At 35.2% G+C, this 26,894-nt stretch overlaps 1 protein-coding gene across 3 annotated transcripts in view; it reads right to left on the reverse strand.

Annotated features, from left to right (window-relative positions):
• Nucleotides 1-517: 517 nt before the first annotated feature.
• SREK1 (splicing regulatory glutamic acid and lysine rich protein 1) overlaps nt 518-26,894 on the reverse strand; it is a 33,166-nt gene continuing 6,789 nt past the window's right edge. Inside the window, exons 2-12 of one of the 3 annotated variants that reach the window (XM_071425304.1) lie at nt 20,612-20,735; nt 20,209-20,324; nt 18,741-18,905; nt 17,577-17,755; nt 16,870-17,000; nt 15,307-15,421; nt 12,380-12,499; nt 9,622-10,143; nt 4,462-4,557; nt 3,854-3,989; nt 518-2,789 (exon numbers count right to left, since the gene is read on the reverse strand). In XM_071425304.1, coding sequence (XP_071281405.1) covers nt 2,637-2,789; nt 3,854-3,989; nt 4,462-4,557; nt 9,622-10,143; nt 12,380-12,499; nt 15,307-15,421; nt 16,870-17,000; nt 17,577-17,755; nt 18,741-18,905; nt 20,209-20,271 — 1,680 coding nt within the window. In that variant the 5' untranslated portion in view covers nt 20,272-20,324; nt 20,612-20,735 and the 3' untranslated portion in view covers nt 518-2,636. Of the gene's footprint in view, nt 2,790-3,853; nt 3,990-4,461; nt 4,558-9,621; nt 10,144-12,379; nt 12,500-15,306; nt 15,422-16,869; nt 17,001-17,576; nt 17,756-18,740; nt 18,906-20,208; nt 20,325-20,611; nt 25,297-26,894 lie in introns of all 3 variants that reach the window. The other 2 variants (XM_071425303.1, XM_071425302.1) reach the window with 2 other exon arrangements.

Raw genomic sequence — 26,894 nt, forward strand, 5'->3', positions numbered from 1 at the left:
TTTTTTTTCCTCAACAAAAAACCAACCAACAAAACCAGCTGAACAAAAACCTTAAAAACCCCAAGATACTTTTTGTAAGGGAACCATAATTAATATATAAATAACAACGTGCTGCATATAGCCTCACACAGGTAGTAAGCTACTTAGTAATTTAAGGCTGCCACCCATAACTATTAACTTCCAAAGGCACGTTTCCATAACTATTAACTTCCAAAGGCATGTTTGTCAGCTAAGTGTACACAATCCTTTACATATTTTATAACTGATCATCACTTTATAACATTATAGAATTATGCTATTTCAGGATAAAAAAACTCAAGAAACCAAACTAATACCAGCTAAAACATGATACACTGAAAGAATTCCAGTTCTTCCCAACAGAGAAATTTAGCTTTTCAAAGAAAACATAATACACATATGTTTTCACTAATATCCACATTTAAAATGAAAGAAGCTCTATGAGTAAATCCAGATGGTCTAAAAATATTCCTTTAATAAGTATGTACCAGCAGAAACATCCCTCTAAAATACTTACTTTATTAGTGAAATGGTACCAAAGATAACAAGTATACAAACAATCTCTTTGCTCTATGCTACTTACACATCATAAATAAGACAGCTGTTGTTGCAAGACACAATCTTTCACAGTCTTCCTGTAAGCATACAATTTTTTATTCTTTTATCAGAATTAGCTGTTTACCAGCCAACAGCATGTGGCTTAAACATCACAAAAATGGCTGTTCTATACTTTACATGGTAAAGCATTTTCTGTTGTCTTAAATGTACACAGTGGCAAGAACATTAAATCTTATAGAAAATGAGTGATTAAGCAGCTTCACAATCAAATTGGATTTCATTACCTTAGGAGTTGGGCAAAGTTTTCATTCCTGTAATATGCTTCCCTTCCACTGCAAAAACTAACTATGCGGAGGAAAAGTAAAACAAGTAGAAAGCAAATAGCCAATACACTTAGTTTTTTATTTTAACTGAAAGAAATAACACTTCCCATGAGGTAAGGCAATTAATAATTTGATTGCATTAAGTTGTAGTAAAAATAATCTATGCAATTTTAGCTATAATTATGTCTTAAAAGCATAACTTATGAGAAATCTCATAACCAATTAAATTACTTCAAAGAAAAAAAGCTATGTTTTGCCAAGACAAAACCACTTGTTTTGTGATTCTCTTCTTGCATGCTTTCTCCACAAAAAATGATAAAAGAATCTCTACTATGTAAGCCCTGTGTAAATTAGAACCTTCTTCCTCAAATTATTTATCCCCCATTTCTTTGCATGCCATTCCTTTTACATTGCCCAACAGGTATCAGAGAAAATAACAGAGAGGTAACAATTAAGGCCATCCAAATGTATATTATATGTCTTAAGAGCTTTCTTTGATGCAGGTGATCACAGCACACTTTGTATTCAGCTACTACTTTTGTACAGTGGTGGTCCCCAAATTACATCTTTTCTCTTATTTATAAATCTCTTCTAAGAATAAAAAATAAAAGTAAAATGGAGCTTCACTATTTTAACAAGTGAATCAAACAACCATTCTGGCAAGTCACTTGCATTTTTGTCTACAGTATGGTGGTGGCAAAGTAGCAAGAGAGATCATATAAGATTTAGCTAAAAATGTGTAACAGCACATATACATTTCTAGAAAATACCACATTTTAAGAAGGCACTAAAGCTTCTGCTTGTGCTCCCATACTTTTTCAACAAAAAGGAAAAATTTATTTTCTTAATGGCACCTGTACTATTTTCAGCTGAACAGACACACTGCAGTACATTGCAAAACAAAGCTGGAAGTTCTGGTATCATCATAAGAGATGTGCTCACTTCTCTACGGACCAAAAAAACCAACAAAACAAAACAACCCCAAAATAACCCTGTAAGCTAATCTAGTATCTATAACATGGCAATATTCCTTCTAGGAACAGAAAAAGCACATGCATTGTTCAAATACTTTAAAGAAATATTAATTTCAGGGATATTAGTAAGAAATTATTTTAAATAATAAACCCTAAGAATTTCAAGCAGTGAGCAAATGAAAAACATACTAATCTGTGAGTATTTAACATAAGAACAGTAAAACCATGTTTATGCTTAAACCCCCTTTCCCTACAGTTGTCATTTACAAGGAAAGGAAGCGTGTATATTTATGCACCATTTTCAAGCACATCAAACAGCACACAATAAAGTTTTTGTGGATTTTTTAACCTACAGGGCAAAACAATACAAAAGTCATCAACAAGCAATATTTTAAACAACCTTCAATGCATATCTTCAGCTTTTTTTGGGAAGTACAGGTTTACATCTTTCAGTTTCTAGTAATTTGTAACAGCTTATAGCAAAACTTAACATAAATCATTTTACAAGTACAGCCATCATGGAAATGCATGGATTTTCAGAGATGAATAGTTTTGATGGCATCTGCCTTTTCATAGTATTAACTACTGGTCTGTGCTCTCTTGCTTTACAGCAAGAAGACAACAAAGCTATCACATGAACTGGAGGAGCTACTAGTACTATCAACATGTTCAGGTTGATTGCTTTGACATTTTCTTCCTCATTCTGGGAAATAAAATGCTTTGGATTTAATTCCTTAGTTGAATTAGAAGTCCATTCTTTGCTTTAAACCTCTTCCATTTTAATTGAGAGATTTTCCTCGTTTGGTTGACAATTTCCATTCTGTTGTAGCTTGACTTCATCTGTCCTTTGTGTATCTCTATTGTCTACTTCCTTGTCAGTTTCTGAATTCTGATCTTCGTTATTGTTATCTTTGTCCTACCAAAGATAAAATTATTTGACAACAAAATAATATTCTTAGCATTATAGGCTATGACTTCGAACCAACTCTCAATAATTTTGTTGTTTCAATTTTTACATGTGTATCTTGTATCTGCAAATTTTAAAATAGAGGTGTGAGCTTCTTTGCCCCCCCACCTTTTTTTAAAATACACTTTCTTTTCATATGGCTGAAGTTCAGCACTTGTAACAACCCATCACCCAAGAAATCATGCCACAGAAAGATCTGTCTTTATTAACTAAAATAAACTCTATATATAAAGTTATAGAACAAGCAGCACCATGGAAAGTATGAGAAGCAGCTCCAAAAATTAGGATTTCACTAGCATTTTTTCAATAGAATGGGACAACATTTTTTCTTTCTCATTTTTTGTCAGGTATCTGATGCATTTTTAGAGTTCTTGGGTAAGATACACCCTCAAGCATTTGAACAGTCACCTAAAACCAGCTGTTTTGTAACAGCTGAGTAATTCTGAGCACAACTAACTACTCTTTAAAGGTGTGCTGCTATTCAAATTCTAAGAGTAAACAATTTGAAGATATTTCTATTTCTTTTCTTAACTGCAGTACTTTCTATTTTGTAGGGGAAAATCCTATACCACTCTTTCACAACTCTTCAACTTTACTGCTACAGAATCCAATGTACAGACCAGGACAAATTCAATGAGAGTTTATTTTAGAAGTAATCTTTTCAGTTTCACAGTCAAGCCACCCCTGAATACTGCTTGTTAGTCAATAGTCTGCCTGCTCCTGAAAGTAGGAAGCCAAGCAAGTCCTAACATAGGGCACACAACACAAAAGAGAAACAAGGTGTTTCTGTAACCCAAGCAGATGAACTCCTACAGGTCAAATGAAGATCAGATATGTAGACTTAAACTGGCCTACTAACCCCAACCAGCTAATACTGAACTCAAGCAGCACTAATTTGGTACGGAACAGAAGAAATAGAAGAAATGAGTAGAATGAGAAAAAGTAGAGAGAGCATTTCAGTAACAGCTTCACTACCACTTCATCCTGCTGATCACTTGGTCACACAAACTTACCTTCAAAGTAGTGGTGCTTTTGTCAGATTTCTCCTTTCCCTCTTTTTCTTTACTACTTTTTTTCTTGGAAGTGGAGCGTTCTCTTTCTCTTCTTTCATTATTTGTATCTCTTTCTCTTTTTTTTTCTTTCTTGTTTCTGTTTCAGAATTTTTTTATTCAAATTAGGATTTGATCCAACTACAACAAACTTCAAACCATTTGACTGCAAACTAAACACCCAGCATGGACTTGCAAAAAATCTCCCAAAATTTAACCAAAAATCCCTTGACAAAGAATATGGCATTTTTCTGGCTGAAGAGAGCTAAACATTTCATATGACCACCACACACTGTATTTGCAAAGAAAAAAGCAATTTAATCTGTACCAGATGAAGGAATTTTATTGATTTGAAGAAATCTGCAATGCTGATTGATTTGAAATTATGCCACTCAAAGAATACCAGAGCTCAAATTGGTTAAAATTTTGAGTTAGTTTTAAATTAAAACTGAATCATACTGACCAACTGAAATAATCTGAAATCATTAGCACAAAGGCAGTAAAACAGTGAAATTACTATAAATTCTTCCATCTTTACTAATCATTAACTTCTGTGTTTACATCAAACTGACCTTCTTGGAGAAGGAGTTCGTGAAGACTTTCTTTTTGCTGTTTTTGATGTTTTAGGAGATTTGGAGGGACTTCTGCTCTTCCTTTTACGCCTTTCTCTATGGGACCAAGAAATTCAGTATCATCAAAACCCAAAAATAATAAATTTAAAGGAGATAAAAAGAGAAAGTTCTTACAATGGTCTAAACATATCCACTGAGTTTGTCAGTCTATATTACCAACAAAATATGAACTGTACAAACTAAAAAAAAATATTTGTATGCTTCAGTTTAGTGGTAAAGGCAAGGCCAATGTAGGAAAAAAAAGATGTGCCCTTCCAAAAAAATGTTTTTAAAATTCTTATATGCTTGATAACAATGAAAACACACTGAAGTCAGTAATATCAGTTAAGAGTTTCTCCAGTCAGGAAAATAACTCAATTAAATGAGGAGCCACATTAAGACAAAAGGTATAACTTGAGCAATACGAAACTCAAAACGTAACATTGCAACCTGAAGATCACTGCAACTTCAGTAAATGTATGAGCTAGAATTAGCTGATTTAGAAGAAAACAGTGCAAAGTCAAGCCCAAGCTGTTGTCAAAGTCAGAATAAATAAAATCTATTGTTTCTCTAGTGGTCCTTGCTTAGCAAACAGAATGTCATCATTCTGTAACACATGGAAGAGAGCTTGAAGTGTTTTACAAAGCAACTGTTATACATAGCTAAATGGAGTTTCTGAAGTTGCCATTATGGAATCTGATCTTGAATACAACAAAACATTAAATAACTGGCCATTTATACTGAGAGACATGTTAAATTAAAGCAAAAACTGAGTCAGTACAACTTCATTTAACATAAACACAGAAGCCATCTGTCAAAATAAGACTACTTTTTCCCTGTCAACTCTTTGTAAAGCAGGAAAAGCTGACTGGAAGAACAACTAAAGGAAAAAAGTGAAGTTTAAAACTTCTAGATACAGCACATTTCTTTTTACACAAAACAGCTTTTGCAATTTGTGAATATTTAAATCTTCAATATTTAGAAAAGGCAAGAAATCAACACTTATTAGATAAGTAACAAAAGGACACTTAAATTACAGTCAGTATCACAATATGGACTGATACTCTGACCTATCAGAGTACCAATCCATACAGTGATACTCCATATACCATCTACTGTGACTCTCCTGATTTCGGCCAGGATAATTTTCTTCCTAGTAACTGGACCAGTGCTGTGTTTTGGATTCAGTCTGAGAATGATGTTGATAATACACTGATGTTTTAGTTGTTACTTATCCTAAAATACAGGACATTTGTTTCCCATGCTCTGCCAGCAAGCAGGTATGCAAGACACTGCGAGGGAGCATGGCCAGGAGAGCTGACCCAATTGGCCAAAGGTCAGTGAGGGGTGAGTGATTCTGTAGTGCATCACTTACTTCTCTTGGACTTTTTATCCCTCTCTGTCCTTGCCATTGCAATTATTACTGTTAGTATAATTATTTTATTTTGTTTCAATTACTAATGCGTTCTTTCCTCAACGCTCAAAACAGAGCCTGGCAGAGCATGACAAAATTGAGTAAGGAAGGGACTGGTGAGGAAGTAAAAGAAGTCAAAAAAGAACCGTCATGGTTTAAGCCCAGATGACAACTAAATCCTGAGTGGCATTTGCTCATTCTCTGCCTTATTTTGCCCCCTTTGCCCAACACCCTCCATAGCCCCAACCCACCAGGGGAGGAGAATAAGCAGGAAAAAAAGGAAAACTCCAGCACTGTACCAGCTGCTAGGAAGAAATTTAACTCTCTTTCAATCAAAACCAATACAGTCACCTCCTGAAGCTGCACAAGACAAGATTTCCAAAGTATTTTGTTCAGCAAGCTTTTCATTTTTCTTTAATAAACTAAAAATATAAAATAGCCTCAAATTCATGTAGTAAATCTCAGTCACTAATCAGCTGTTCACTAGTTAACATGCATTTTGAATATCTCCACATTGATCATCACCTTTATTTAATTGAGGATACTGGAAATTGATTATTCTCTCTCAGTGCTGTTACTTCAGCTATACTGAATACATTCTCACTTAATTTTGCTTTCCAGCATATGTACCTGCAAATTAAGTGCTTCAGCAATTGTGTTAAAACTAGAAACTGCTTATCCAATTAATTTTATTTTCATTTTTATTTTCTGCTTTTCTTATTTCTAGTTGAAGAATCATAACTGTGTCTCAAATGCATCTGTTCCCATCTGTATTACATTTGTACATAAAAAGATTTTGTGCACCCATTTCCTTAAATGCCTTACACAATACAAACAGCAAAATTTAAGAAAAACAAATTCTGAATACTTTTATAGTGATCCCGTGTCTCTTAATTATACATGGAAATAAAATTCTGCATGTCATCTGGTGCTACTGGCTCTGCTAGCCTATGAGATACTCCTTTTCCAATTGATTTCACTTCCCTGATAACTTTTCCCCTAATTTCACTTCACAATCTGTTTCTTTTTTCAGCCAGGAATCACAAATAACCATCTTATTTCCAGTACCTGTGAGCAAAGCAAGGTCAGCTGCCATCTAGTTCTTAGAAGGTCCTGTATGTCCTATTCCACCTTCACCTCTTCTCCAAAAAGATTACTATTTGCCCAATATTTTACGTTTACACTTATATTTTACATTTTACATGATCACCAGTCAGCTGCTGTACTGAAATTCAGGCAACTGAAATACCTATCTTTTGAATGATCTTCACTGGAAAGGTCTGTAAGCATTTCAACTATGCAATGTCCATCACCAAAGAAAGACCCCTCATGTAACCCATCCTACTCAGAATTGCTTGTCAGAGAACAATGACATTACTGAGGTTGGAAGAACCCTCTGAAGATCACTTAGTCCAAACTATCCCTCTCCCACCTTACAAGAGGGTCAATCAGAGTACATTATTCAGGGCCATACCCAGTCAGATTTTTGGTTGGAATAGACAATCCCTTGAGGTACCTGGTTCCAGTCTGCCAAGCAAAACCATAATTTCAACACTAGGAAAAAAACCCCTTTATTTCCCATAGCTCAATATGTGTCTGTCACCTCTTAATTGTCACAGGCCTCTGCTGGCTCTGTCTTCTTCATGCTCTTATCAGATATTCATACATATTGGTAAGATGCTCCTCAGCTTTCTCTTTTCCAGGCTAAACAATCCTAGATTCCTCAGTATTCCCTTGTATGAAGGAAGCTCCAAGTCCTTTATCAGCTTCATGGCCCTTCACTGGACTCACTCCAGTACATCGGAATGTGTCTTGTAATGGGAAGCCCAGAACAGGATTCTAAATGTATCCTTACCATTACCAGAGGAGAGAGGGAAAGAATAACCTCTCTTGACCTACTTACAACATTTCCTGGTTTCCTTGACTGCAAGGACCTGGCAGCCAGCAAGTCCCCATGCTATATTGGTGCAATGGCATTATTCCTGCCTGGGTGTAGGACTTGTCCTTTCTCTTTGTTCAAGTCCATGAGATGACTATTAGTCCATTTCTCCCATCTGCTGAAGTTTCTCTAATGACAGATCAGCCTCCCCCACACAGCTGGTTCTTTGTTGCTTGCAAAGCTACAGAGGATGCACTCTGTCCCACTGTCTAAGCTCCTGATAACAACATTCACCAGTATTGGCCTCTGCACTGACGTTCCAAGGATAGCTATATATGCAAAAAAATTGTAAATCCATAATAAAAGTGTCCAGCTTCAAAAGAACACTACCCTTGTTTAACAATATCTGTATTATATCAAAGAATAGTTTTGTACTTTGACTGCACTAGAAGAAATGCATTATTTTTCACAAGAATTCCATGCTCAAGTACATGACATTGGAGCCTTCCCACAGCGCTTTCTTAACTAGTAAGATTCCTAAGGGGGAGCAAAATTATTGCAAACTAGAACATGAGTTTTTGGTAACACCCATCTAACTACACCTACTATTTGGGAGTGGAGCCTGGTTTTCCACCAAGGCTCCTATATAAGATACATATTGTGAAACCCTTACATATTTTTATGCATTTATCCAATTCAAAACTCTGAGGCCTATGGACTGAAAAAAACTGTTTCAAAGCTGACAGAAGTATCTCTATGTGGGTCTTCCACTCATTTAAATAGGAAGCTGCATATGCTTAATGGAGAAACAATATTTTGCCATAAACCTCATGACACAGACACAATGTTCAGAAACCATTACACCCTTTTTTTGTCTTCTATGAACACTGAACTAATGAGTTTCGGGGACTAGAGGAGTTCTGCTTTTGTCTAGTGAAACTATTACAATAGGTAGAACTTGTCCAATTTGTTCAGCATTTCATTATCTCAAGGTTACAGATATAGTTTGCTGTTTAAATCTGGCACAATACTACTGAACTCCCTAATTCCTGATGTAATAGTGAGGACTTTATCCACCAATGCATCTAAACTTAACTCAGTTGCTTTTAGAATATGCCTGAGCTTGCTTACAGATTGTTTATAATCTCACAGCGTCCCTCTGCTGAAACAAATTTATCCAGACTTCCCGCTAGTTAAACTCCCCTCAGAGCCAAAACAAATAGCCACATCAACTTTGCTTTCCTGCTTATTGTCAGCAGTATAAAGGAATGTTACTTTTAACTTACACCTGGCCATCAGATAAACAATGTACCTGTCTCTTCCTAGGCTAGCCAGTCAACATACACGCTTGCTTCCTGCAGTTCAGTCATCCAGCCAAAGAGAGGTGGTATTAGAAAACAACTGTTTCCAAGATCTACAGACCAAAATGCTGCAGTATGTAAGTAATGAAAGAACTATGTAACAGTGACTCAAATTTTCATCAGGGCAAAGATAATGCATGTGATGCTGGTCAGAACTTTTGGCTGTCTGTAACATACATATACATACAAAAATAATCTCATTACTGTCCACAAAGTTTATACAATATGGTTATGCAAAAGTCAAGCACCAGCAGCCCAACAAGAAACTCTGTTATATCAGGCATCATATAGAGCTTTTTATAACAGATGTTACTTGAAAGGAAAATCTACATAACAGAAATAATACAAATTCATTTAGTAAGAGCTATGGTGACATCAATACATAAAAGTTAGGATGGTGTCTCACTGATCTGACAAGTCAAAAAAACAAAACAAAACAAAACAAGCATGAAAAATTCTAAACAAACCTGCTGGAGCTACGAGATCTTCTTGAAGAGCTATAGCTTCTTGGGGGTGTTCTGGATCTCTTATCTTTCTTCTTTTTATCATCTCTCTCTTTTTCTCGCTCCTTCTCCTTATCCCCATCTTTTTCCTTTTCTTTGTCTCTGTCCTTTTCTTTATCCCCTCCTTTGTCCTTATCTCCCTCCTTGTCCTTTATCTTCTCTCTGTCCTTCTCTCCTTCTTTCTCAGTATCTTCTTTTTCTTTGTTATGATCTACCTCTTCCTTGTCTTTTTCCTTATCTTTATCTTTTTCCTTTTCCTTGTCCCTATCTTTATCCTTGTCCCTGTCTTTGTCTCGGGCTCGCTCTCTATCTTTGCTTCGCTCTTTATCTCTCTCCTTGTCCTTCTCCCTGTTTCTCTCTTTATCTCGCTCTCTTTCCCTATCTTTGTCTCGATCCCTATCCTTCTCCTTGTCTCGGTCTCTGTCTTTTTCTTTTTCTTTGGCCTTTTCTTTTTCTTTGATCTTTTCTTTGTCTCTTTTCTTGTCCCTGTGAAAAGCCAAACACAAACCCATTAATTCATCTTTGAACTTTCCAATTAAAATTATAACTAACTCTTAAATATACATCAAGATAAAGTGCACATTTCTGTTGAAAAATAGTAATTCTTCAATATTTTAATTTTTCACCCCTGTTTGCAGTAAGAGAAAGCTATATATAGCTAGGAAATAAACAGCTATATACAGCTAGGAAAAATTTGGAAATCAAACTGGAGGAGGGGAAGCCAAAACCAAACCAAATCACTATCTTCCAAGTGATGCTACTATGTTTGGAGAGAACCTGTCTGTTCACCTCAGTTATGTAATTATACATAAATATATTTTCTCTATTTTGTCAGGAGTGAGACAAACTCTACAATCTGTAAATCCACTCTTTACTAAAAACGTATCCACATAAAACGGCCTTCAGATTAATCATTGCCAAATGAATAATGACAGCTGACTGACAGAAGTCTTCATATTCTATAGTTTTCTCTCACACAGATATCCTTTAACTGCTTGGCAGTCCAACACCACTTAATACATAGAAATAAAAAGAAAATATGAACAAAATGTCACCAGGTTCCCTTACAAGGCAAATGTAAGATCAAAACTTAATCAAGACAATTCAACCATCGGTAATGTCACTAGGAATTTGAGAATTACTAAAAAATGCTAATACAGTAAAAACAGAAGAAAGGAAAATAGCTTTTTTGGGACAGGAAGTATGATAGATGTTCATAAAAAGAATAGTGAGGAAAATTCCATCTGATGTTCAAGTTATCAAGTCAAACAAAAACTAATTAGCTAACAACTTGGGTTGGAAAATTACATTTTAGTATAGGACTATTTGAAAATGCAAGACTCCATCTTTTCCCTCTAGTACAGAGACACATAATGAAAGAACAATTGTTCAGAGAGAGAAACAGGAGAAAGAGGTAGAGGAAAAATTGATTAGCACACCTTATTGTGTCAAGAAGAACCAGACCGACAGAAGTTACCTGATATTGGTATCTATTCTATATTTTTACAGATTCTAAAAGAGACTCCTTCACACATGAAAGATCCTAAGCACTCAAACTTTCCTCCAACTGAAGTGATGTTTGGCTGTACCTCCTTCTCAACTGCAAATTAACAGCAGGTTGCTGTATGCTCTACAGACTGACAACTTTGATTCCCATCAGGTTCTGTCAAGTACTTCATTAGGAGTCTCAGAGATGGAATGTAACATCATAAAGATGAAACAGCACAGAGTCCCCATACCTGCATTACAGCCTCCCCAAGAAATGTCTTCTAGTTAATTTATAAGAGATTTCACTGGACTTCACCCTTCCAGTGAGCAGACTCAAGAGGCTCCAGAAAGCAGAAACAGATAATAAAAAGGATCCACAATAAAACTCAGTCAGCTATGCAATCTAGTTTTGTTTCCACATAGGTCCACAGATTTGCAGCTCTCTTTCCCACAAAACTTACCTCCTAGAACAAGAGGCAGCTGCACAACCTAAGTACAAATCTCCCTTTAAATAAATCAGGAGAATTACAGAAATTAAACCAAGAACACACCAAGACTTCTATTCATGAAGCTATTTACACAGGCACTTTTGGTTTGAGCTTAATTCACTACTTCATCCCTAAAAACGTCACAGTCTAATAATTAGATGATCAGACATAAAAGCTAATAAACTAGATAAAATACACACATACTACATCCTGAAACATATATATGTCGTACAACCAACACATGTATTTGTTCCTGCTGTGATACGAGAAAAGTCAAAGATGAAAATAGAAGGTTATGCACAAGAACTATATACACATTCTCACAATACAGGATCAAGGTCAGACTGAATTCAACCTTCTCAACAGATACATATCAAACAAGCACTATAAATTTTTTAGTGGGTTCACAAGCTACACAGGATAATATTCCTTAACTATTGGTTGTAGTCTGACAAAATTACTCTTTTCAGTCAGCTTCGATGTTAGTACAAATGTAGATGAGACTATCGAAGTTCAGGTGCCTCAGTGTGATCATTTAACCCCTGGAGGCACCCTACAGGCTACAAGAAAGATAGTTAACTATCATAGCCAAGACCACTATACTCAGTATTAAAATTTACTTTCTGTCTTTTTGTCCCACAGATGAGACTCTACCCTTTATGGTAACCTAAAAGGTTTCTTAGTTTGTTTTTTTTTCAAAAACTGTATTCTGAGCTGACAATACCATGTTGTGGAACAGAACTCACCGAGAACGAGAGCGACTTCTTGATTTCCGTCTTTCCGTAGATCTAGACCGTTTTTTCAGAGGACTTCGGGATCTGCGTCTGTCCTTGTGTCTTGAGAGAGATCTGTTGCCAGATCTACTTCTAAATGAAGAATACCAGAAGAAAAATATTTTAATATAGAAACTTCAAACAAATTAAGTCAACTAATAACACAACAGTATACATTTGTTGTGTCACCACAAAGTATTATCTGATACCTTCAAGAATGACACCTTAATAACATGCTGTCTGCAAATGTTTTTGCAAACATGGATACTTTATGCTTCACCATATATAACATGCTGCACTTTGAAACCATTTAAAATTACACAAGTGTTTCGTAATAATCTCTATTAATCCGGAAAATAGAAGTTACTATAATTTACAACAGTTGTCTTTACAAAATGACACTGCATAAAATCTGATCGGCAATTTCTAGCAGATTGTAATAATAAGTTACATTTAATTTCCTTTCCAGGCCCAGGCACTTAATAGAAGTCTTAATCATCAAAGAAAGAGGACTTTGGCTGCAACAATCTCTTTCTGCTCTGCTTTCCATCCTTGTAATTTAAATTCATAAAGTCAAGTTACCTTTCCAGATAAAAGGATATGTTAGCATGGATTTCAGTTGTAATTAAAGTGTAGATACTCTGATTTTAAGAAAAAAAGTCTTATGCAGATTTGATGAACAGCACTTGAAACTTTTTTTTTCCAAAATACTCTCTAATTTCTGGAAGACCCTTTTCCCCAGGGAAACAAAAATAAAAAGCTGAATTTGCACATTAAGTTTCAGAAAAGCACATCATTGAGTACTTCGCTTCACAAGGTACCATGAAGTTTAACTTACCATAGACAGAAGGATCACATATATAACTGAATAAAACCTGAAGAACTGTGAGGTACAAAAAGTAACAACCGCACCTACCTTCCACAGCTCAAGACACAGAGCTGAATGATGCCTCAGGATTTTAGCTGTTATATTTTTCATACATTTGTAATCCTGCAATTCCTTAGTGTATAACTCCATATAGAGTGTTAGCTACTGTTCTCCCATTTTGAACAGACAAAACAATTCCTCTCCAGGCCTGGGAATCAAGGACACCTTACTTTCTCAGGCCCCGAGAATGTAAACAAAAGTGAGTTAGGGGGAAAGCAAACTTGGGGTAAATTACTTCATTACTTGAAGCTGCAATTGAAAGATTAATCCCCAATATGCAAATAAACCAAACTTAGAAATGTGTGAAAACCCATGACCCGCTTTGGGTCCACTTTGGGTGTAGCCCCTGGGGGGGGGCTTTGTCTACAATAAGTATATGTGGAGGCTCTTCAATAAATGTAACTGCTTTTTATTCCCTTAAGTTTGTTTGGCCTCTGTTTTTAGGTACTTCCAAATGGCATCAGTAAAATATACCGAGAGGGAAAGCCATTTTTTAGCTACAGCTTTGTTCTCCTTATCAGCAGAGAAATACAAATCAACTCCAAGTGCAATTTATTGCAACTGAATCAAAGCACAACCTTCAATAAATTTTATGTCACAGAGATGAAAATTATATATAAAACAGTAAAACAGGGAAGCAGTAAGGATAGATTATTTTTATGGATGAAGCTGCTTCAACAGGTCAGACTGGCTTTTTTTCAGCACGTTCTCAAAAGTGGCAGTGGCAATATTACACAATTTAACAAAACATAGTAAAATATAATAATTATCATTTGTTTAAGGAACAGGTTTTCCACATTTAAAGAAAGAAAAGTTTATCTTCTAAAATTTCACTTGGTTTGTGCCAATACAAGATAATACTGAAATTACTGCATTGTTGAACAAAAACCAGTTTGTTTTTCAGTTATTCAGCCTTCAGTTAGGGACATAGCAGAGAAGCAAGCAATAAGGCAGTGACCAAAGGGTCCTTCTTGCATTAACAAGGCACCTGACATTTTGAAGTCAATAGAGAGCACCTGCTGTGGTTCCCTGCTGTTGCAACATTGAAGCCTGCACTTGTATCACATTTATTTGATAGTATAATTTATGATAATTCCCTCTCACCAGATTTTCTGTATTTAAAAGTATCCTACTAGTCTTGTTTGAAGACATGAATGAAAGGATGCCTCAGAGCTGTTGCTGCAATATGGACAACATCCACTTTTAAAAGTGTAAGCCATCAACTAACAATCCAAATTTTGGCGGTTTTTTTATCCTCAACACAGCCAAGTATCTTTAAATTTATTTACCTAGGTTCTCAGAATATACTCTTGACATTGAAAGAATCTGGACCATTTTGGGAAGCCTTTATAACTCTCACAGAACAAGCCTGTTTCATTCATAGAAAAAAATCTTAATCTTCAAGAATGATCTAATAATTTTCTGTTTCAGAACTGAATAAATTTAGCAAAGCAAACAAAATCTGAAAAATGAGAAACTGCCCCTGAAACCTTTTCCGTATGCTTTTTAAAAACACTTACAGGACAAAATTAACTCAATGCTTAGAAGTTGAGGACAATACCAAAACCAGCCAAAAAAAACAGCCAACCCATCTGCTCAGGTGTTACCAGTAAGTTATATGCTTCATACACAAAACGCAGGTTTCTCTTTATAATACAGGTCACAAAATGTTATTTGGCTACACAGCCTAACGTACAAAAACATAAAATGTACAAAAACCCACAGAACTTACTATTTTACGTGACACAGGAAGTGCCTTCTAGAATGTTAAAACTGAAAAGTAATCCTATAAACAGTCAGGGTTTAGAGGAAATGAGTATCTGTTCAGAGAAAGTTTCTGGTTATGCTGATCTTCTGGGTGCAAGTTAGTAATCTCTACAGCAATACTCGTCTGTAACTAAAAGATATCAGTAACCAGCACCTTGCAAAAAATCCCAATATGATCTTAGTCTGAAACAAAAAGCATACCTACCTGTGTTTTGAGTGTGATCTTTTCCTCCTAGATCGGGATTTTGAGCTAGACCTGGATTCTGAACGAGAATGGGAACGAGATCGACCGCCTTTTCTTTCACTGCTCTTTCCAGACTCTGAGAGGAAAAAACCACTTTGCAGTGTAAGCTCAGAACATTTAAAGATCCCAGTTAACAATCTGGCACAAGTGGAATGTACCACATATATTGCAAGGGGCCTACTCTCTGCACATCTTCCTTCTTTGCAAATATCCTTCAGAAACATCCAAGAAAGTCATTGCATATACTCGTTGAGTGCAGCCATCCTGCAGCAGTACACATAAACCAGATAATTATAAACAGCTAGCTCTACTATGAATGGGATTTATGTTGCTGCCACAATGCACAAGATCATAACATGTCCTCCTTTTGCTCTATTTATTTAATATAATTACCTTCTTATTTTTTTTAATAACTTGAGAAGAATAGAGTAAATTTAGAGGGCATAATTTTGAAAACAAGTATAGAATGTAAGTATTACTGTCTGTATTTTTAGATATTTCACTGTACAAATACTGATGTTTTATTCCTCATTGTTTTGTAGGAGGAAAGAAAGAACAGAACAGGCTGAAAAGTCTGACCGAAGGCTAGAAAGCCAATAGAAACCTAAACAGTGAGCTCACCACAGTAAAGAGTCTAATTGCTATCCTGTTGCTTTACAGTAATAAAGTGCTGGAGTTCTTTTATTTTTAAACAAAAAACACAACAGAAAATAATTCCCCCCAAATAACCCTCAAGACTCCATGCTATCTAACCAACACAAGACAATATTTGGGTTTGTTAATAAGAAGAATGGCAAAAAGTTGCTGACGAAAAGAAGCAGAAAATTTACAAAGTTGAGATTTTTTTTATGCTGTGGTTTTGCAATCAGTTTAAGCCAACATAAATCACCACTGTTATGTCTGACCTCTCAACACAACACCACCTTCCTCCCTGAGCTGGCATCTCAGTGTTAACAGGGAAACAATCTCGATGAAAAGAAATCCGTTACAATATGTTAATATTTATCCCAGATTTATTCTTTATGGTTTCATTATTTATGCTTTAAGGATGCATACAGCCTTTAGGAATCATGAAAAAGAAACCAAATTCACTTGCTGCTTATAGATCAGGAAAGCATAATATTACTGCTTTCAGATCCATGCTAGCTCATGCTCATCATAAAACTATGGCACTAATGAGTGCTAAAAGACAACAAAAAATAGAAAGCATATTCTTTTAAACATTTTCAAGTGCTCTTAACTTAAAAAGTGCCATCATTAAGTATGGATTTAGTATTAAATTTGCATGTTTGAAAACATTCAGAGAACATGCACCTGAAAACAAGATATGATGAAATAAAAAGCTTCCTGCCACTGCTTAGGTGCATGAACAGAATTTTGATTATTTTGGTTTTTTTCCCCAACATGTACTGACTGAATACCTCTTGATACTCTTCTTGTGTCTGAAAATGCTCTTGAAAGGTGTACCAAGGCAAACACAGAATGCGCCTGTTCAGTAATTATTAATTAACACAATATACCTACCTGGCTCAATAGCAGCAGATATAAAAGACTGAGCTTCCCTTACTCTCTTCATCACTTCTTCTAGCTCCTTGGCAGCAGCTTGTGGTGTCATTTCAGGAGGCTTCACTATTGCATTATTGGAGTGATTTATCCTAAATTAAAGAAAAATAACAACCTCTCATTCTTAAATGCTGAACAGGGCAAATGAATAGCAAGTAAGGAAACAACACTGTATAAAATTAAAAACTTAAAAGTTTAGCACCCATCTGCTCCAAGTATCCAAAGTATCTTTTATTACTTTGAAATCTTACCACTTTTAAAGAAAGGCAGGACAGTATTCTTATGTTACCATGTTTTTAGAAGTCCAGGAAGTTACTCCTCTATTTCAGATCAAATCTTCACATTAACACCTACTAACTACATACACATCATACTGACAACTTAATCAGTACTATGGACTTTAAAGATTTTTTTTCACTATTGTAGCTTACAATTATATTAATCTTGAGGTAGTGTATTTTACTCAAATCTATACGTATTCTATTGAGAGAAATTTATGCCAAACCGTGAAACTGGAATTGATAAAAATGTTTTTGTTTGTTAACAACAGGTTCACATACTGAAAAAAAATTAGTCACAGCATTTTGCTACACATAATTCATAAATGTGTGTATAATGATAAAAAGAAATGTCTCATTCAACAGTAATATGGATAATTAATTTCTTACTTCAGTGGCCGGTCTCCAAACATAACTCCATTAAAGGCAAGAGCTCGAGGTACAGAATTTTGGTCTGCAAATTCCACAAAAGCAAATCGTGTTGGTTGTGTCTCATCACCTGCCATTCGCACAAATTTGACTTCTCCAACTTGCTTAAAGAATTCAAGCAGCTGATCTGCTGTTGTAGTCTAGGAAAGAGTTGAAGAGCTAAGCTGAAGTAAACTATACAATGAAAATTATCTAATATATTGGATAGTCTAAGAGCCACAGATTTTTGGAATGATATCTCAGCATCATTACAAAGGTGACGTGAATTTGGGAATGTTACGTTTTAAGTCTTAAAGATGCATATATTTTCTTCCATTAATCTAAAGATTAATATTCTACAATTTTAAATAGTACAGTCACAAGCCCTTAGTCCTTCACCTAGGTGAAAAAAAAACCAAAAGAAATTTACATGGGATTTTCCACTTTTTAGGTAACTAATCTGAAGTAATCCTTATACCTGTTTCCAAAGTACTAATTATGACTTTTGATCAACTAAAGCAAAAAAAATCCAAACAATATTAAAGGATTTAGATTTGACTTTCTTCTACCTACCAGTCTGTTTTATTACATCACAATCAACAGTACTTTTACACTCAATAGGCTGTTTCAGAAGCCAAAAACCACAAAATGTAATACTTACATTCCTATCAGTCAAAAGCAAATATTTTTCAATTAATCTGATCATCTTTCAAAAAACCAAGCTTCTGATTGAAAGATATTTATGCTAATTTTGCAACTTCCAGCAGGACACATCATTTCATCTTACTGTACCTAAGCAACTACACTGTGCTGTGGAGGACAGCTACAATGATCTCATGACTTCTGAGGATTGCTCATCTAACACAAGCAAACTGTACATTTAATCAGCACACAATTAGAAGTAGGTTTCTTTAAATGATCTACAGTGGATTCTCTGGTATTCTGACAATGCCTGGTCTAATCTGACCGGCACATGAACCTTCAAAATTCAAAACATCATGAATAAAAAAATTTAGGGGGTTTTGTTTAAATTCATGTTGCCATTAACTAACAGAAACTCTTTTAATATGTAAGATTAGAATTCACAGATAACATTTTCATACCTTCTGTTAGTATTTCCACAACACAGAAACAAAAAAAAGCTACCTGGGAATTCAAGTTTCCCACATAGACTGTTCTCCTGATTTCATCAATTTTGGATGGATCCACATTTCCCATAATTGGTGGCTGTGGTATTTCTCCTAGTGCCGTAATGTTAGGATCCAATGCTGCTGCTGGTATAGCCCCTAAAGTACCAAGTGAAACACCAAGCTGGAAAATACAAGCACAGAATACACTTTGCAGCCAAGCACTGGTGAAAGATATTCCACTTCTTAATACTTGTTTGCCTGGATGAATTTCTGCAAAAACAGATCTAATGAGTACAAGCAATACTTTAAAGGTCACAGCGTAACAGTTTTTTTAAAGAAGAAAAATCTACCCAGAAATAAGCTTCCATAGTTAAGATATTCTGTGGGTTATCAGTTAACATCTTATGAAAGAGATCTGGACAGGGATTTATATTAATCACAGAACATACAGGCTCTAATGCTTAGAGTCAAATAAATTGAGTAAGTCAAATAAGTTTCAGACACTGCTAGTATATTTATTTTTTGGAAACAATTATTTGGACTAGACAAGGAATGGCTGAGATCTTGCTCAGCAAGGAAAGAAGGGAGCTTCCAGTGCTCAGGATCAAAGGACACATAAGTGTATTCTGGACAAATTAATCAACCAAGACAAAATTAATTGCAGTTGAAATGCAAAGAATGTTTTAAGTTCTTCCACTAAGAGAATGTGAAAAGCATACAGCTTTAATGTTTGGAACTAGTAGTGGAAAACTCCCCAGTGAAATGTTATAAAAAGTCACTTAAAAATCACTACAAAATCAGTCCATTGAGTTCCCGGCTTGAATTTTCTCTACCCAGAAAGCAACTGCCTTTTCAAGAAATTAATTTTCTAAGAAGTGTGGGGAATTCTTAATAAGCCATCAGTACCTTCTTTTATGTAACAAAGGAAAATACTACTCTATTTTAACCTTAAATTTTCCTTCAATAAACCACAGCAACTCACTGATGTCAATAAAGGCTTACAGAGGCAAAACGAAATGGAGGAAAAACAGCATAACCAAGCTCCTCTACTTTTCATAGCAAAACCATTGTTAAGACAGTCTCACAGTCAAAAATCTTGCCACAGAGATATCAAGGAAAAGTCTCTACTGCAGCTTTTAATATTCTGAAGAACTGGTGACAATGTGACTTAGGTTTTAATAAAATTTTTGTCAGTGGTAACTACCACTGGACCAAATTAATGGCCCTACAGGGTAGGATAGCAATTAAAAATGAACAAAAACCAAACCCAGTATTTACCCACTATTTTGGAAAATAGATAACTGAAAGAAAAACCCTGGGAAGGTAGCACATGGATATCTTCTTATCAATCCTCAGGAGAGTCAACACAGCTTAAACCCTCACTGCAACATCCGTTGACTAGATAGTCCTCATTCCCTGTCCACAGAAAAGGCTACAGAGAACAGAGGAAACTGGAAATTATACAGACACTGAACTTCACTTACTGTAGTCAAGGGAGTTGGTGTAGGTATAGGAAGCAACCCGGCACCGGGCATCAGACTTGTCATAGTAGGAGCAGGCGCCAATAGAGACAGGGCTTTGGCTTCATCTGGGATTTTACCTGAAGAAGCAAATGAAAGCATTACACAGAGCTGGAACACTAGCCAGATGTTACTCTTTCTATGAATTTACAATTACCCTTGCATTTAAAAATGTAATAAATAACAATGAATCTATCTACCAGATCCTTACAAAGAAACAAATAACTTAAGTTTTTCCTTTTACCCTGCTCTATTAGGAAAAACAAAAGTGAGCAAAACTTCAAAGACTAGCAATCTCATTAATGGATTATTATTTTAAAAACTGAATAATGTATATAATTATTTAACACTTTGAGCTATGGGTCACCTGTACTGGAAACTTAACGTTCATGAACCAAACGATATCAAGCATGGACGCTTTCCCAGGGCGGTGTTTTCGCGGTGATCGAAAGTTGTTTTACACATGACAACCGTTCGTGTTGGCTGCATCACTAATAGCACACAGAACATCAGATACAGAAAAGAAGAACATTTTTTAAAGTTTAATCCCCAGAAATGGCAAATAACCAAATCAGTAAAAGAAAGAAAACCAAAAAAAGAAAAAAAAAAAAAAAAGAAAAAATAAAAAAGGAAAAAAGAAAAAAACAAAGTATGTGCTGACTGAAATTTGTGCTTTTCTTTATTCCTTTGGTGCTACCTACTTATAATGTAAAAATAAATAAAACATAAAATAATAAACTACTGAACTACTGTGACTGCACAGAATACACACTACAAGTGAAGTTGAAGGGGGAGGAAGGAAGAGTAGAAAAAACTTAAGATTTGTACTCTCATATTCTAGTCACCTCAGTTTATCCGAAACTGCTAAGTTAACTCTAAATTTACTGAGATTGAAGAAAATCATAATTTCAGCTTGATCAGGCTAAGCTAGCTCTCTTTTCCCAACGTAAGTACTTCCTGCTATTTTGACCTGATTATAGTCCTCCTGTAACACCAGAAGTAAGTAATAACTAATCTGAATTAAATGTTGGTTTCATTGAATGTTAGCCATGATTAGACTACTAAATGAACCCCTAAAATATCTCCAAAACAAAAACCATTAAATGTTAAACAATTGTGATTACAATTAAATATACATTTTAAATTTGAAACGCAAAGGGATTACAACTGGCACAAACATTAAACACAAAACTAAAAAACTTGTGAAAGAAGTTCTAACTACACTGGTATTAACGATCTGTTCAAAATTACTGGCATAACTGTACATATGCTAACCAACTGAGTCCTTTGGTACTTCCTCATGGACCTTAATATAAGTAAATGCTCTTATTTCAACATTGTTTTAATAGTCGAGTAATACATAAAAAGTGTGCCAGCGGTTTCCTGCCTTGATTAAAACTGCATGTTTTAACAAACATGTCAGATGGATGTTTTCTTTACAAAACATCTAAATCCAAAATTTGAAGATTAATATTCTTATCGAAAAGGAAAATTCAAGGTAGGTTTCAAAACACCATGCAGGTTTAGCGATATGAGTTCCAACTGACACCACAGAAAACATAATAATTTAAAAAATGAAAAGAAACAAGTGCTGCAAACCTGCTCTACAGATCTGTGGGAAAGTTTGGGTTACAGCTGGATATGACTGAATGACAAAACAAATCTAAAGGAAACTTAATTTATATGTAGCATGGGTGGAACAGAACAGATAAAATAACAGTACCCTTTTTTTCATGCTTCCTATTTACATTTATTTTATTTATGTTAAATTTTGAGACACCTTGCAACTCAACATGTAAGAAACCACTTAATTTTGCTAACTAAGAGAGAAAAATAGGAAAATAATTAGCACTTAGCAGTTAACTGTGCAATAATGACTTCCAGGACTTTTTAAAAAAACATGCATGAATCTAAGCCACCACATCACAATGTTCAGCACTCTTAACAGATCTCATTTTGAAGTCAGGCATGCAATAAGAGGTGTACCTGATTTGCCTGATTGCTCAAAAGTATCAGGTACTTTGTGTACCCTGCCTAATATGTAGGCCTACTAACAGGCTTTTGGAATAGAGAGTTCCAGCAGATGTGCATGCAAATTAGGCACAGAATTATGTACCAGTTCTGAAAATCAAAGTATTAAAGTTTTTACAAATGAGTAATGAACCAGAACTTATCCTTAACAGTTCGCATCTTGCAATTAAACAGCTACCCATGCAGGTTTCTATGGATCAAGAGACATGGCACAATTAAATCCAAAGGTAGAAATGGTTCTGATAGTGGTATGTCTGCATGCTAACTGAGATCCATCGTCAGTACTGTACATAAGTATATGCCTAATTTAAGTATGCACTTACATACAGCCAATTCAATACACACTTAACCAAGTAAACTTATAAAATGCTTAGGCATTTAGCTCTTTTAAACAGGAGCTCAGTTAGGCACATATAACTAAGACAGACTAAGAATGACTCAAGTTCACAAAGTGACTTCAGTAGAAGCATAAACTTTAAGTATATGGATCATAGCACTGAAATAACTGAAATAATTAACTTGCTGAAACATTGCTCCAGAAATCCACTGAACATTTCAGGTAAGTTCACCACTACAGCACCTCCCAGAATGAACAGCATGCATATGTAAATTGTAAAGTTTGCAGCATTATTTCCAGAATACTTTGGTCTTTCAACAATGTGAAGTTCTATTTTAAATACAAAAATCATGTTGGTCAGTTCCACATCACAAAGAAAGATTCATTTATTTTGTTTTCAAGAATGAGAAAGGGTCTATTTCTACAGACAGAACCCTGAAAATTTGCCTGTATATTCAATGACACTGTCTCTTCAGAATAACTTTTCCAGTTTTTAAGACTAGGTCAAGTTTTAAAAGAATTCTAGAGAACACTGTTGTGGAGGAACAAAAATAAATCTCCAGTATCTTGAGTATCTACCTCCATATTCTTTAAATAGTTTTGAAAAACAAATTAACATGCGAGTCCAAATGACTTCATGAGTGAAAAACTTTAAATTTTGCAGTTTTACCTCTGTGGTTGTATTTGTAAAGGAAATACAAGCCCACTGAATACATCAAAACATGTGGGTTATGACACAACAGTTTAGGACAATTTAGTTCAAAAATAATACTTTCATTTTTAGAACACAGTATTTAAAATCTGAGTAAGAATGAGGTGAAGATATTTATTTTCTAATGAGGGAGTAGTCAAAGTAATTATGCCTTATCTATACCACATCCTTAGACAGATTTCTTAGAAGCTCTTCTGCTCAGTGAACTGCAGGTTCTATGATCATTTATTGATTCTTCCCTTTGCAAAAGAATCTGGAAGCAAATGTACATTGTTCCAGCATTGCTTAAAGGCACGGGTGTGATTGCTACTTTTTTGTAACATTAGTCTAAAGAGCCCTAGACAACCTAGTCCATACTAGAACCCATTTTGCTGGAGGTTAAACAGAATCATCTGTATCCAACAAGTATTAGTGACAGTATTTTTATTCCTCAAGCGCTCCAAAGAAATTTATTTCCAATTCTTTGTAGTGAACCTACAAAGTTAACCCTCACATCCCAAAGTGTTCCTGCAATGAGTTTCCTTGTTTTAAAAATAGTGAAGAGTTCACAGTCTATTTTAACATTAAAAAAGGTCAATATTTTCCTTCTATTTTACGTCAGTGGAACATGTATGATTAGAAATGAAATAATTTCTATTAGATCCAACTCATGAATCTTAGTGGATTTAGCAGAAGGGAATAAAGAGATTAGAGCTACTGGCAATTACAATTGTCACAGCCAAATCCAACAAAGATCACAAATCAAAGCTCTTCCCAGCTGCAGTGCAGAGTCTGGTGAAAGGAGTGAAACCAAGAGATCCCAGTGCAGCTGGCTGGGAAGAGCAGTGTCTGAGGACTAGACACACCACTTTGTCCACCACCACTTCTGTTTCACAAGAAGAACATCCTTTAAGGATCAGTCACTCCAGCATGAACTGCCAGGGCTTCTGAGACTCTGGGATGACTGCAAAAACCCTTTTTTTTTTGTATGACTTTAATGTTTTTTTAAAACATCTTCCTGAAATAATCACCACTAGAGCATGTCAGAGTGCAACACACACACACACACACAAAGAGAACTGATTCAATCTTCCCACAAGTAACAGTGTTAAAAGACAAGGTGTCTCACATAACACACTCCAACCAAAACTTCAGGCTGCATTTGTACTTATGAGTGGTAAATAGCTTTTTCTGAGAGCTACAGAAAAAAAAAATGATGAAATCTTACTACCAGCTGACCTCACTGGAGAAAGGTTTCATCAGAAGTAAACGAATATTTCATGACAGTCAATATTCATAAAAGTTCAATTTCAGAAATAGTTATTTTAAACTCATCATGTTAGGCATAAATAGTAAGCCTTCTTTTAAATAGCTGGTGCAACATAAAATAGAACATTCTGCTGAGGGAAAGTAGCAGAGAAATATTATAACTTTACTTTCTAAAGTTGCTTTCTCCAGAAGAGTTTTAACTGTCCTTTTCCAAGATAATCTCATAAAGCACAACATATGGAAGAATATATCTCGAAACACTATTCCTGTCTTCTGACACAATGTACTCATCTGCACAATTTAGATACTTAAACAAATTCCAAATCAAATTTATCCTTAATTCAGAGCACTAAAAACGAATAATATTCTGAATTCTCCATATACCATCCACCATTCATAAGCAGCTTCAAATCAACTTCAAAATCAAACACTGTGAACCCTTTACAAACATCATTTTACAGAACTGAAGTACCAGTTCACAAGTACAAGGGAAAGAGATTTAACAGAACAAAACAAAAAAGGGACAAAATAAAATAAAAATAAAATAAACAAAGGAAAGAAAGCAAAATAAAATAAAAACAGAGACAGGGCGTCCATCTTCAGCAGGTCAGACTTCGATCTCATTTCCCCCATGAAGGTTTCACTTGGCGGCAGGTTTAGTGGCATGGCAAACAATGCCTAACTCAGGCAAGTGTAACAGGTCTGCCTTGGCCAGTCTAGTCATCTAATAATGCACAAATATCACACAGAGAAAACATACAAAACCAAATTAATAGTCAAAATCCATCTACCAGATAATGTGGACATAAAATTTAGAAAGATTAGGGTGGCATCTTTGTTTAGCTTTCATCTTTGCATTTTCAAAGCATATTTAAAGAAAAACCTACCAATACACACACACAAAAAGTTGTATTTTCACAGCTTAATGGTCTTACTTCATTTACAATAACATTTTTGTTAAATTGTCACATACTTTACATTGATTTCATTCTGTAGCGATTTCCTCCTTGATTTACCACTCTTTAAATACACTCCAAATGTCAGGGTTTTTTCTATTTTTTTGAACCGGGTTTTTAGATTTCCATTTTACCTCTCCTCTATGTTTAACTTCACACATTAAATGTTTTATTACTGGCAATGTTGGTCAATGGTATAATTTTACCTCCTGGTAGGATAAAAAGCCATCACTACTTTTAAAACCCACAATCCAGTTCACTGACTCCGTTAACAGTGCATCGTATGATACATAGTGAAAAAACCTTTGTGCCATGGTCTCCAAAGCCATACTTATTCCACACAATAATAAATTCATCAGAAAGTTAAATTTGTATAAATTCACATCTTCTTATAAATGAGTGATTCTGATACAAAGTTACAGAGAACAGCATTCTGACATCAAAAAAGCAATCTCAAAACCTTGTTCACCTAATTATGCATGCATTTTTGTGGAGTCCAGAATGATTCTGAACAGTGATCACATTTTCTCAGAAATGCCTGATCAGCCAGTTATCAACAGAGCTGGAACAAGATTTGTCAGAATTTTGACTTATTCTCCTTTCATTCACTGTCTACCACAAAAGACACAGGAAAATATAGCTTTACCTGCCTGCTGCCATATCATGTCAGGCAGTGATCTCATCACAAGAAAAACACCAGGAAGTGTTGTTCCCTCATTAGGCAGCCATCTTCCCTCTCTGGCAATACTGAACCAGTGTTAAGATCTTACTGATGAAATATAAAACTAAGATTTGGAATAATCTTTAGTCTATTTATTATGGGGCAATTCTTCAATTGGAGACTCTGGTGCCCTTAGCCTCTACACACTTTCCAGTGCATACAGCAATATTCTCTTTGTGGTTTAAGAACAAGTTAAATATGAAAACAAAGAGTCCCCAAAACAAGACACAAAAGGAACTAAAAACCTAGGCTTTACAAAGATAAATGTATGTGCGGTATGACCTGCCTAAGAAAGCTACAAGAATAGGCAGTACACTGTAGGTCAATATGGCCTCTAGTGAAAGTACTTTTATAGTTTGGGAAATTTTTGAGACCTGTCAGTTTGTTAAGAACATCCCAAATGAGTATTATAGCAGCATTCATCTCACACTATCTAGATCATGATGCAGCAAACACACCAAAACATGGTACTCTGGGACCATTGTTAACAAACTGCAAGAAGTCAACAGTATTTTTTTAAACCAAAACCTGATTCTTGCAGCTAGAGACGTTAGTAAGAGGTATTTCTTGATCTGTTGCAGTTTACAGTTCAATCACTCTACATATTGTTGTTCATGGCAAAACAGCAACCAAGTTGAAAGTAAA

The sequence above is a fragment of the Agelaius tricolor genome, unplaced genomic scaffold (genome assembly GCF_023055355.1).
Source record: "Agelaius tricolor isolate 1412-34295 unplaced genomic scaffold, bAgeTri1.0.p SCAF_4, whole genome shotgun sequence".
Taxonomy (NCBI): domain Eukaryota; kingdom Metazoa; phylum Chordata; class Aves; order Passeriformes; family Icteridae; genus Agelaius; species Agelaius tricolor.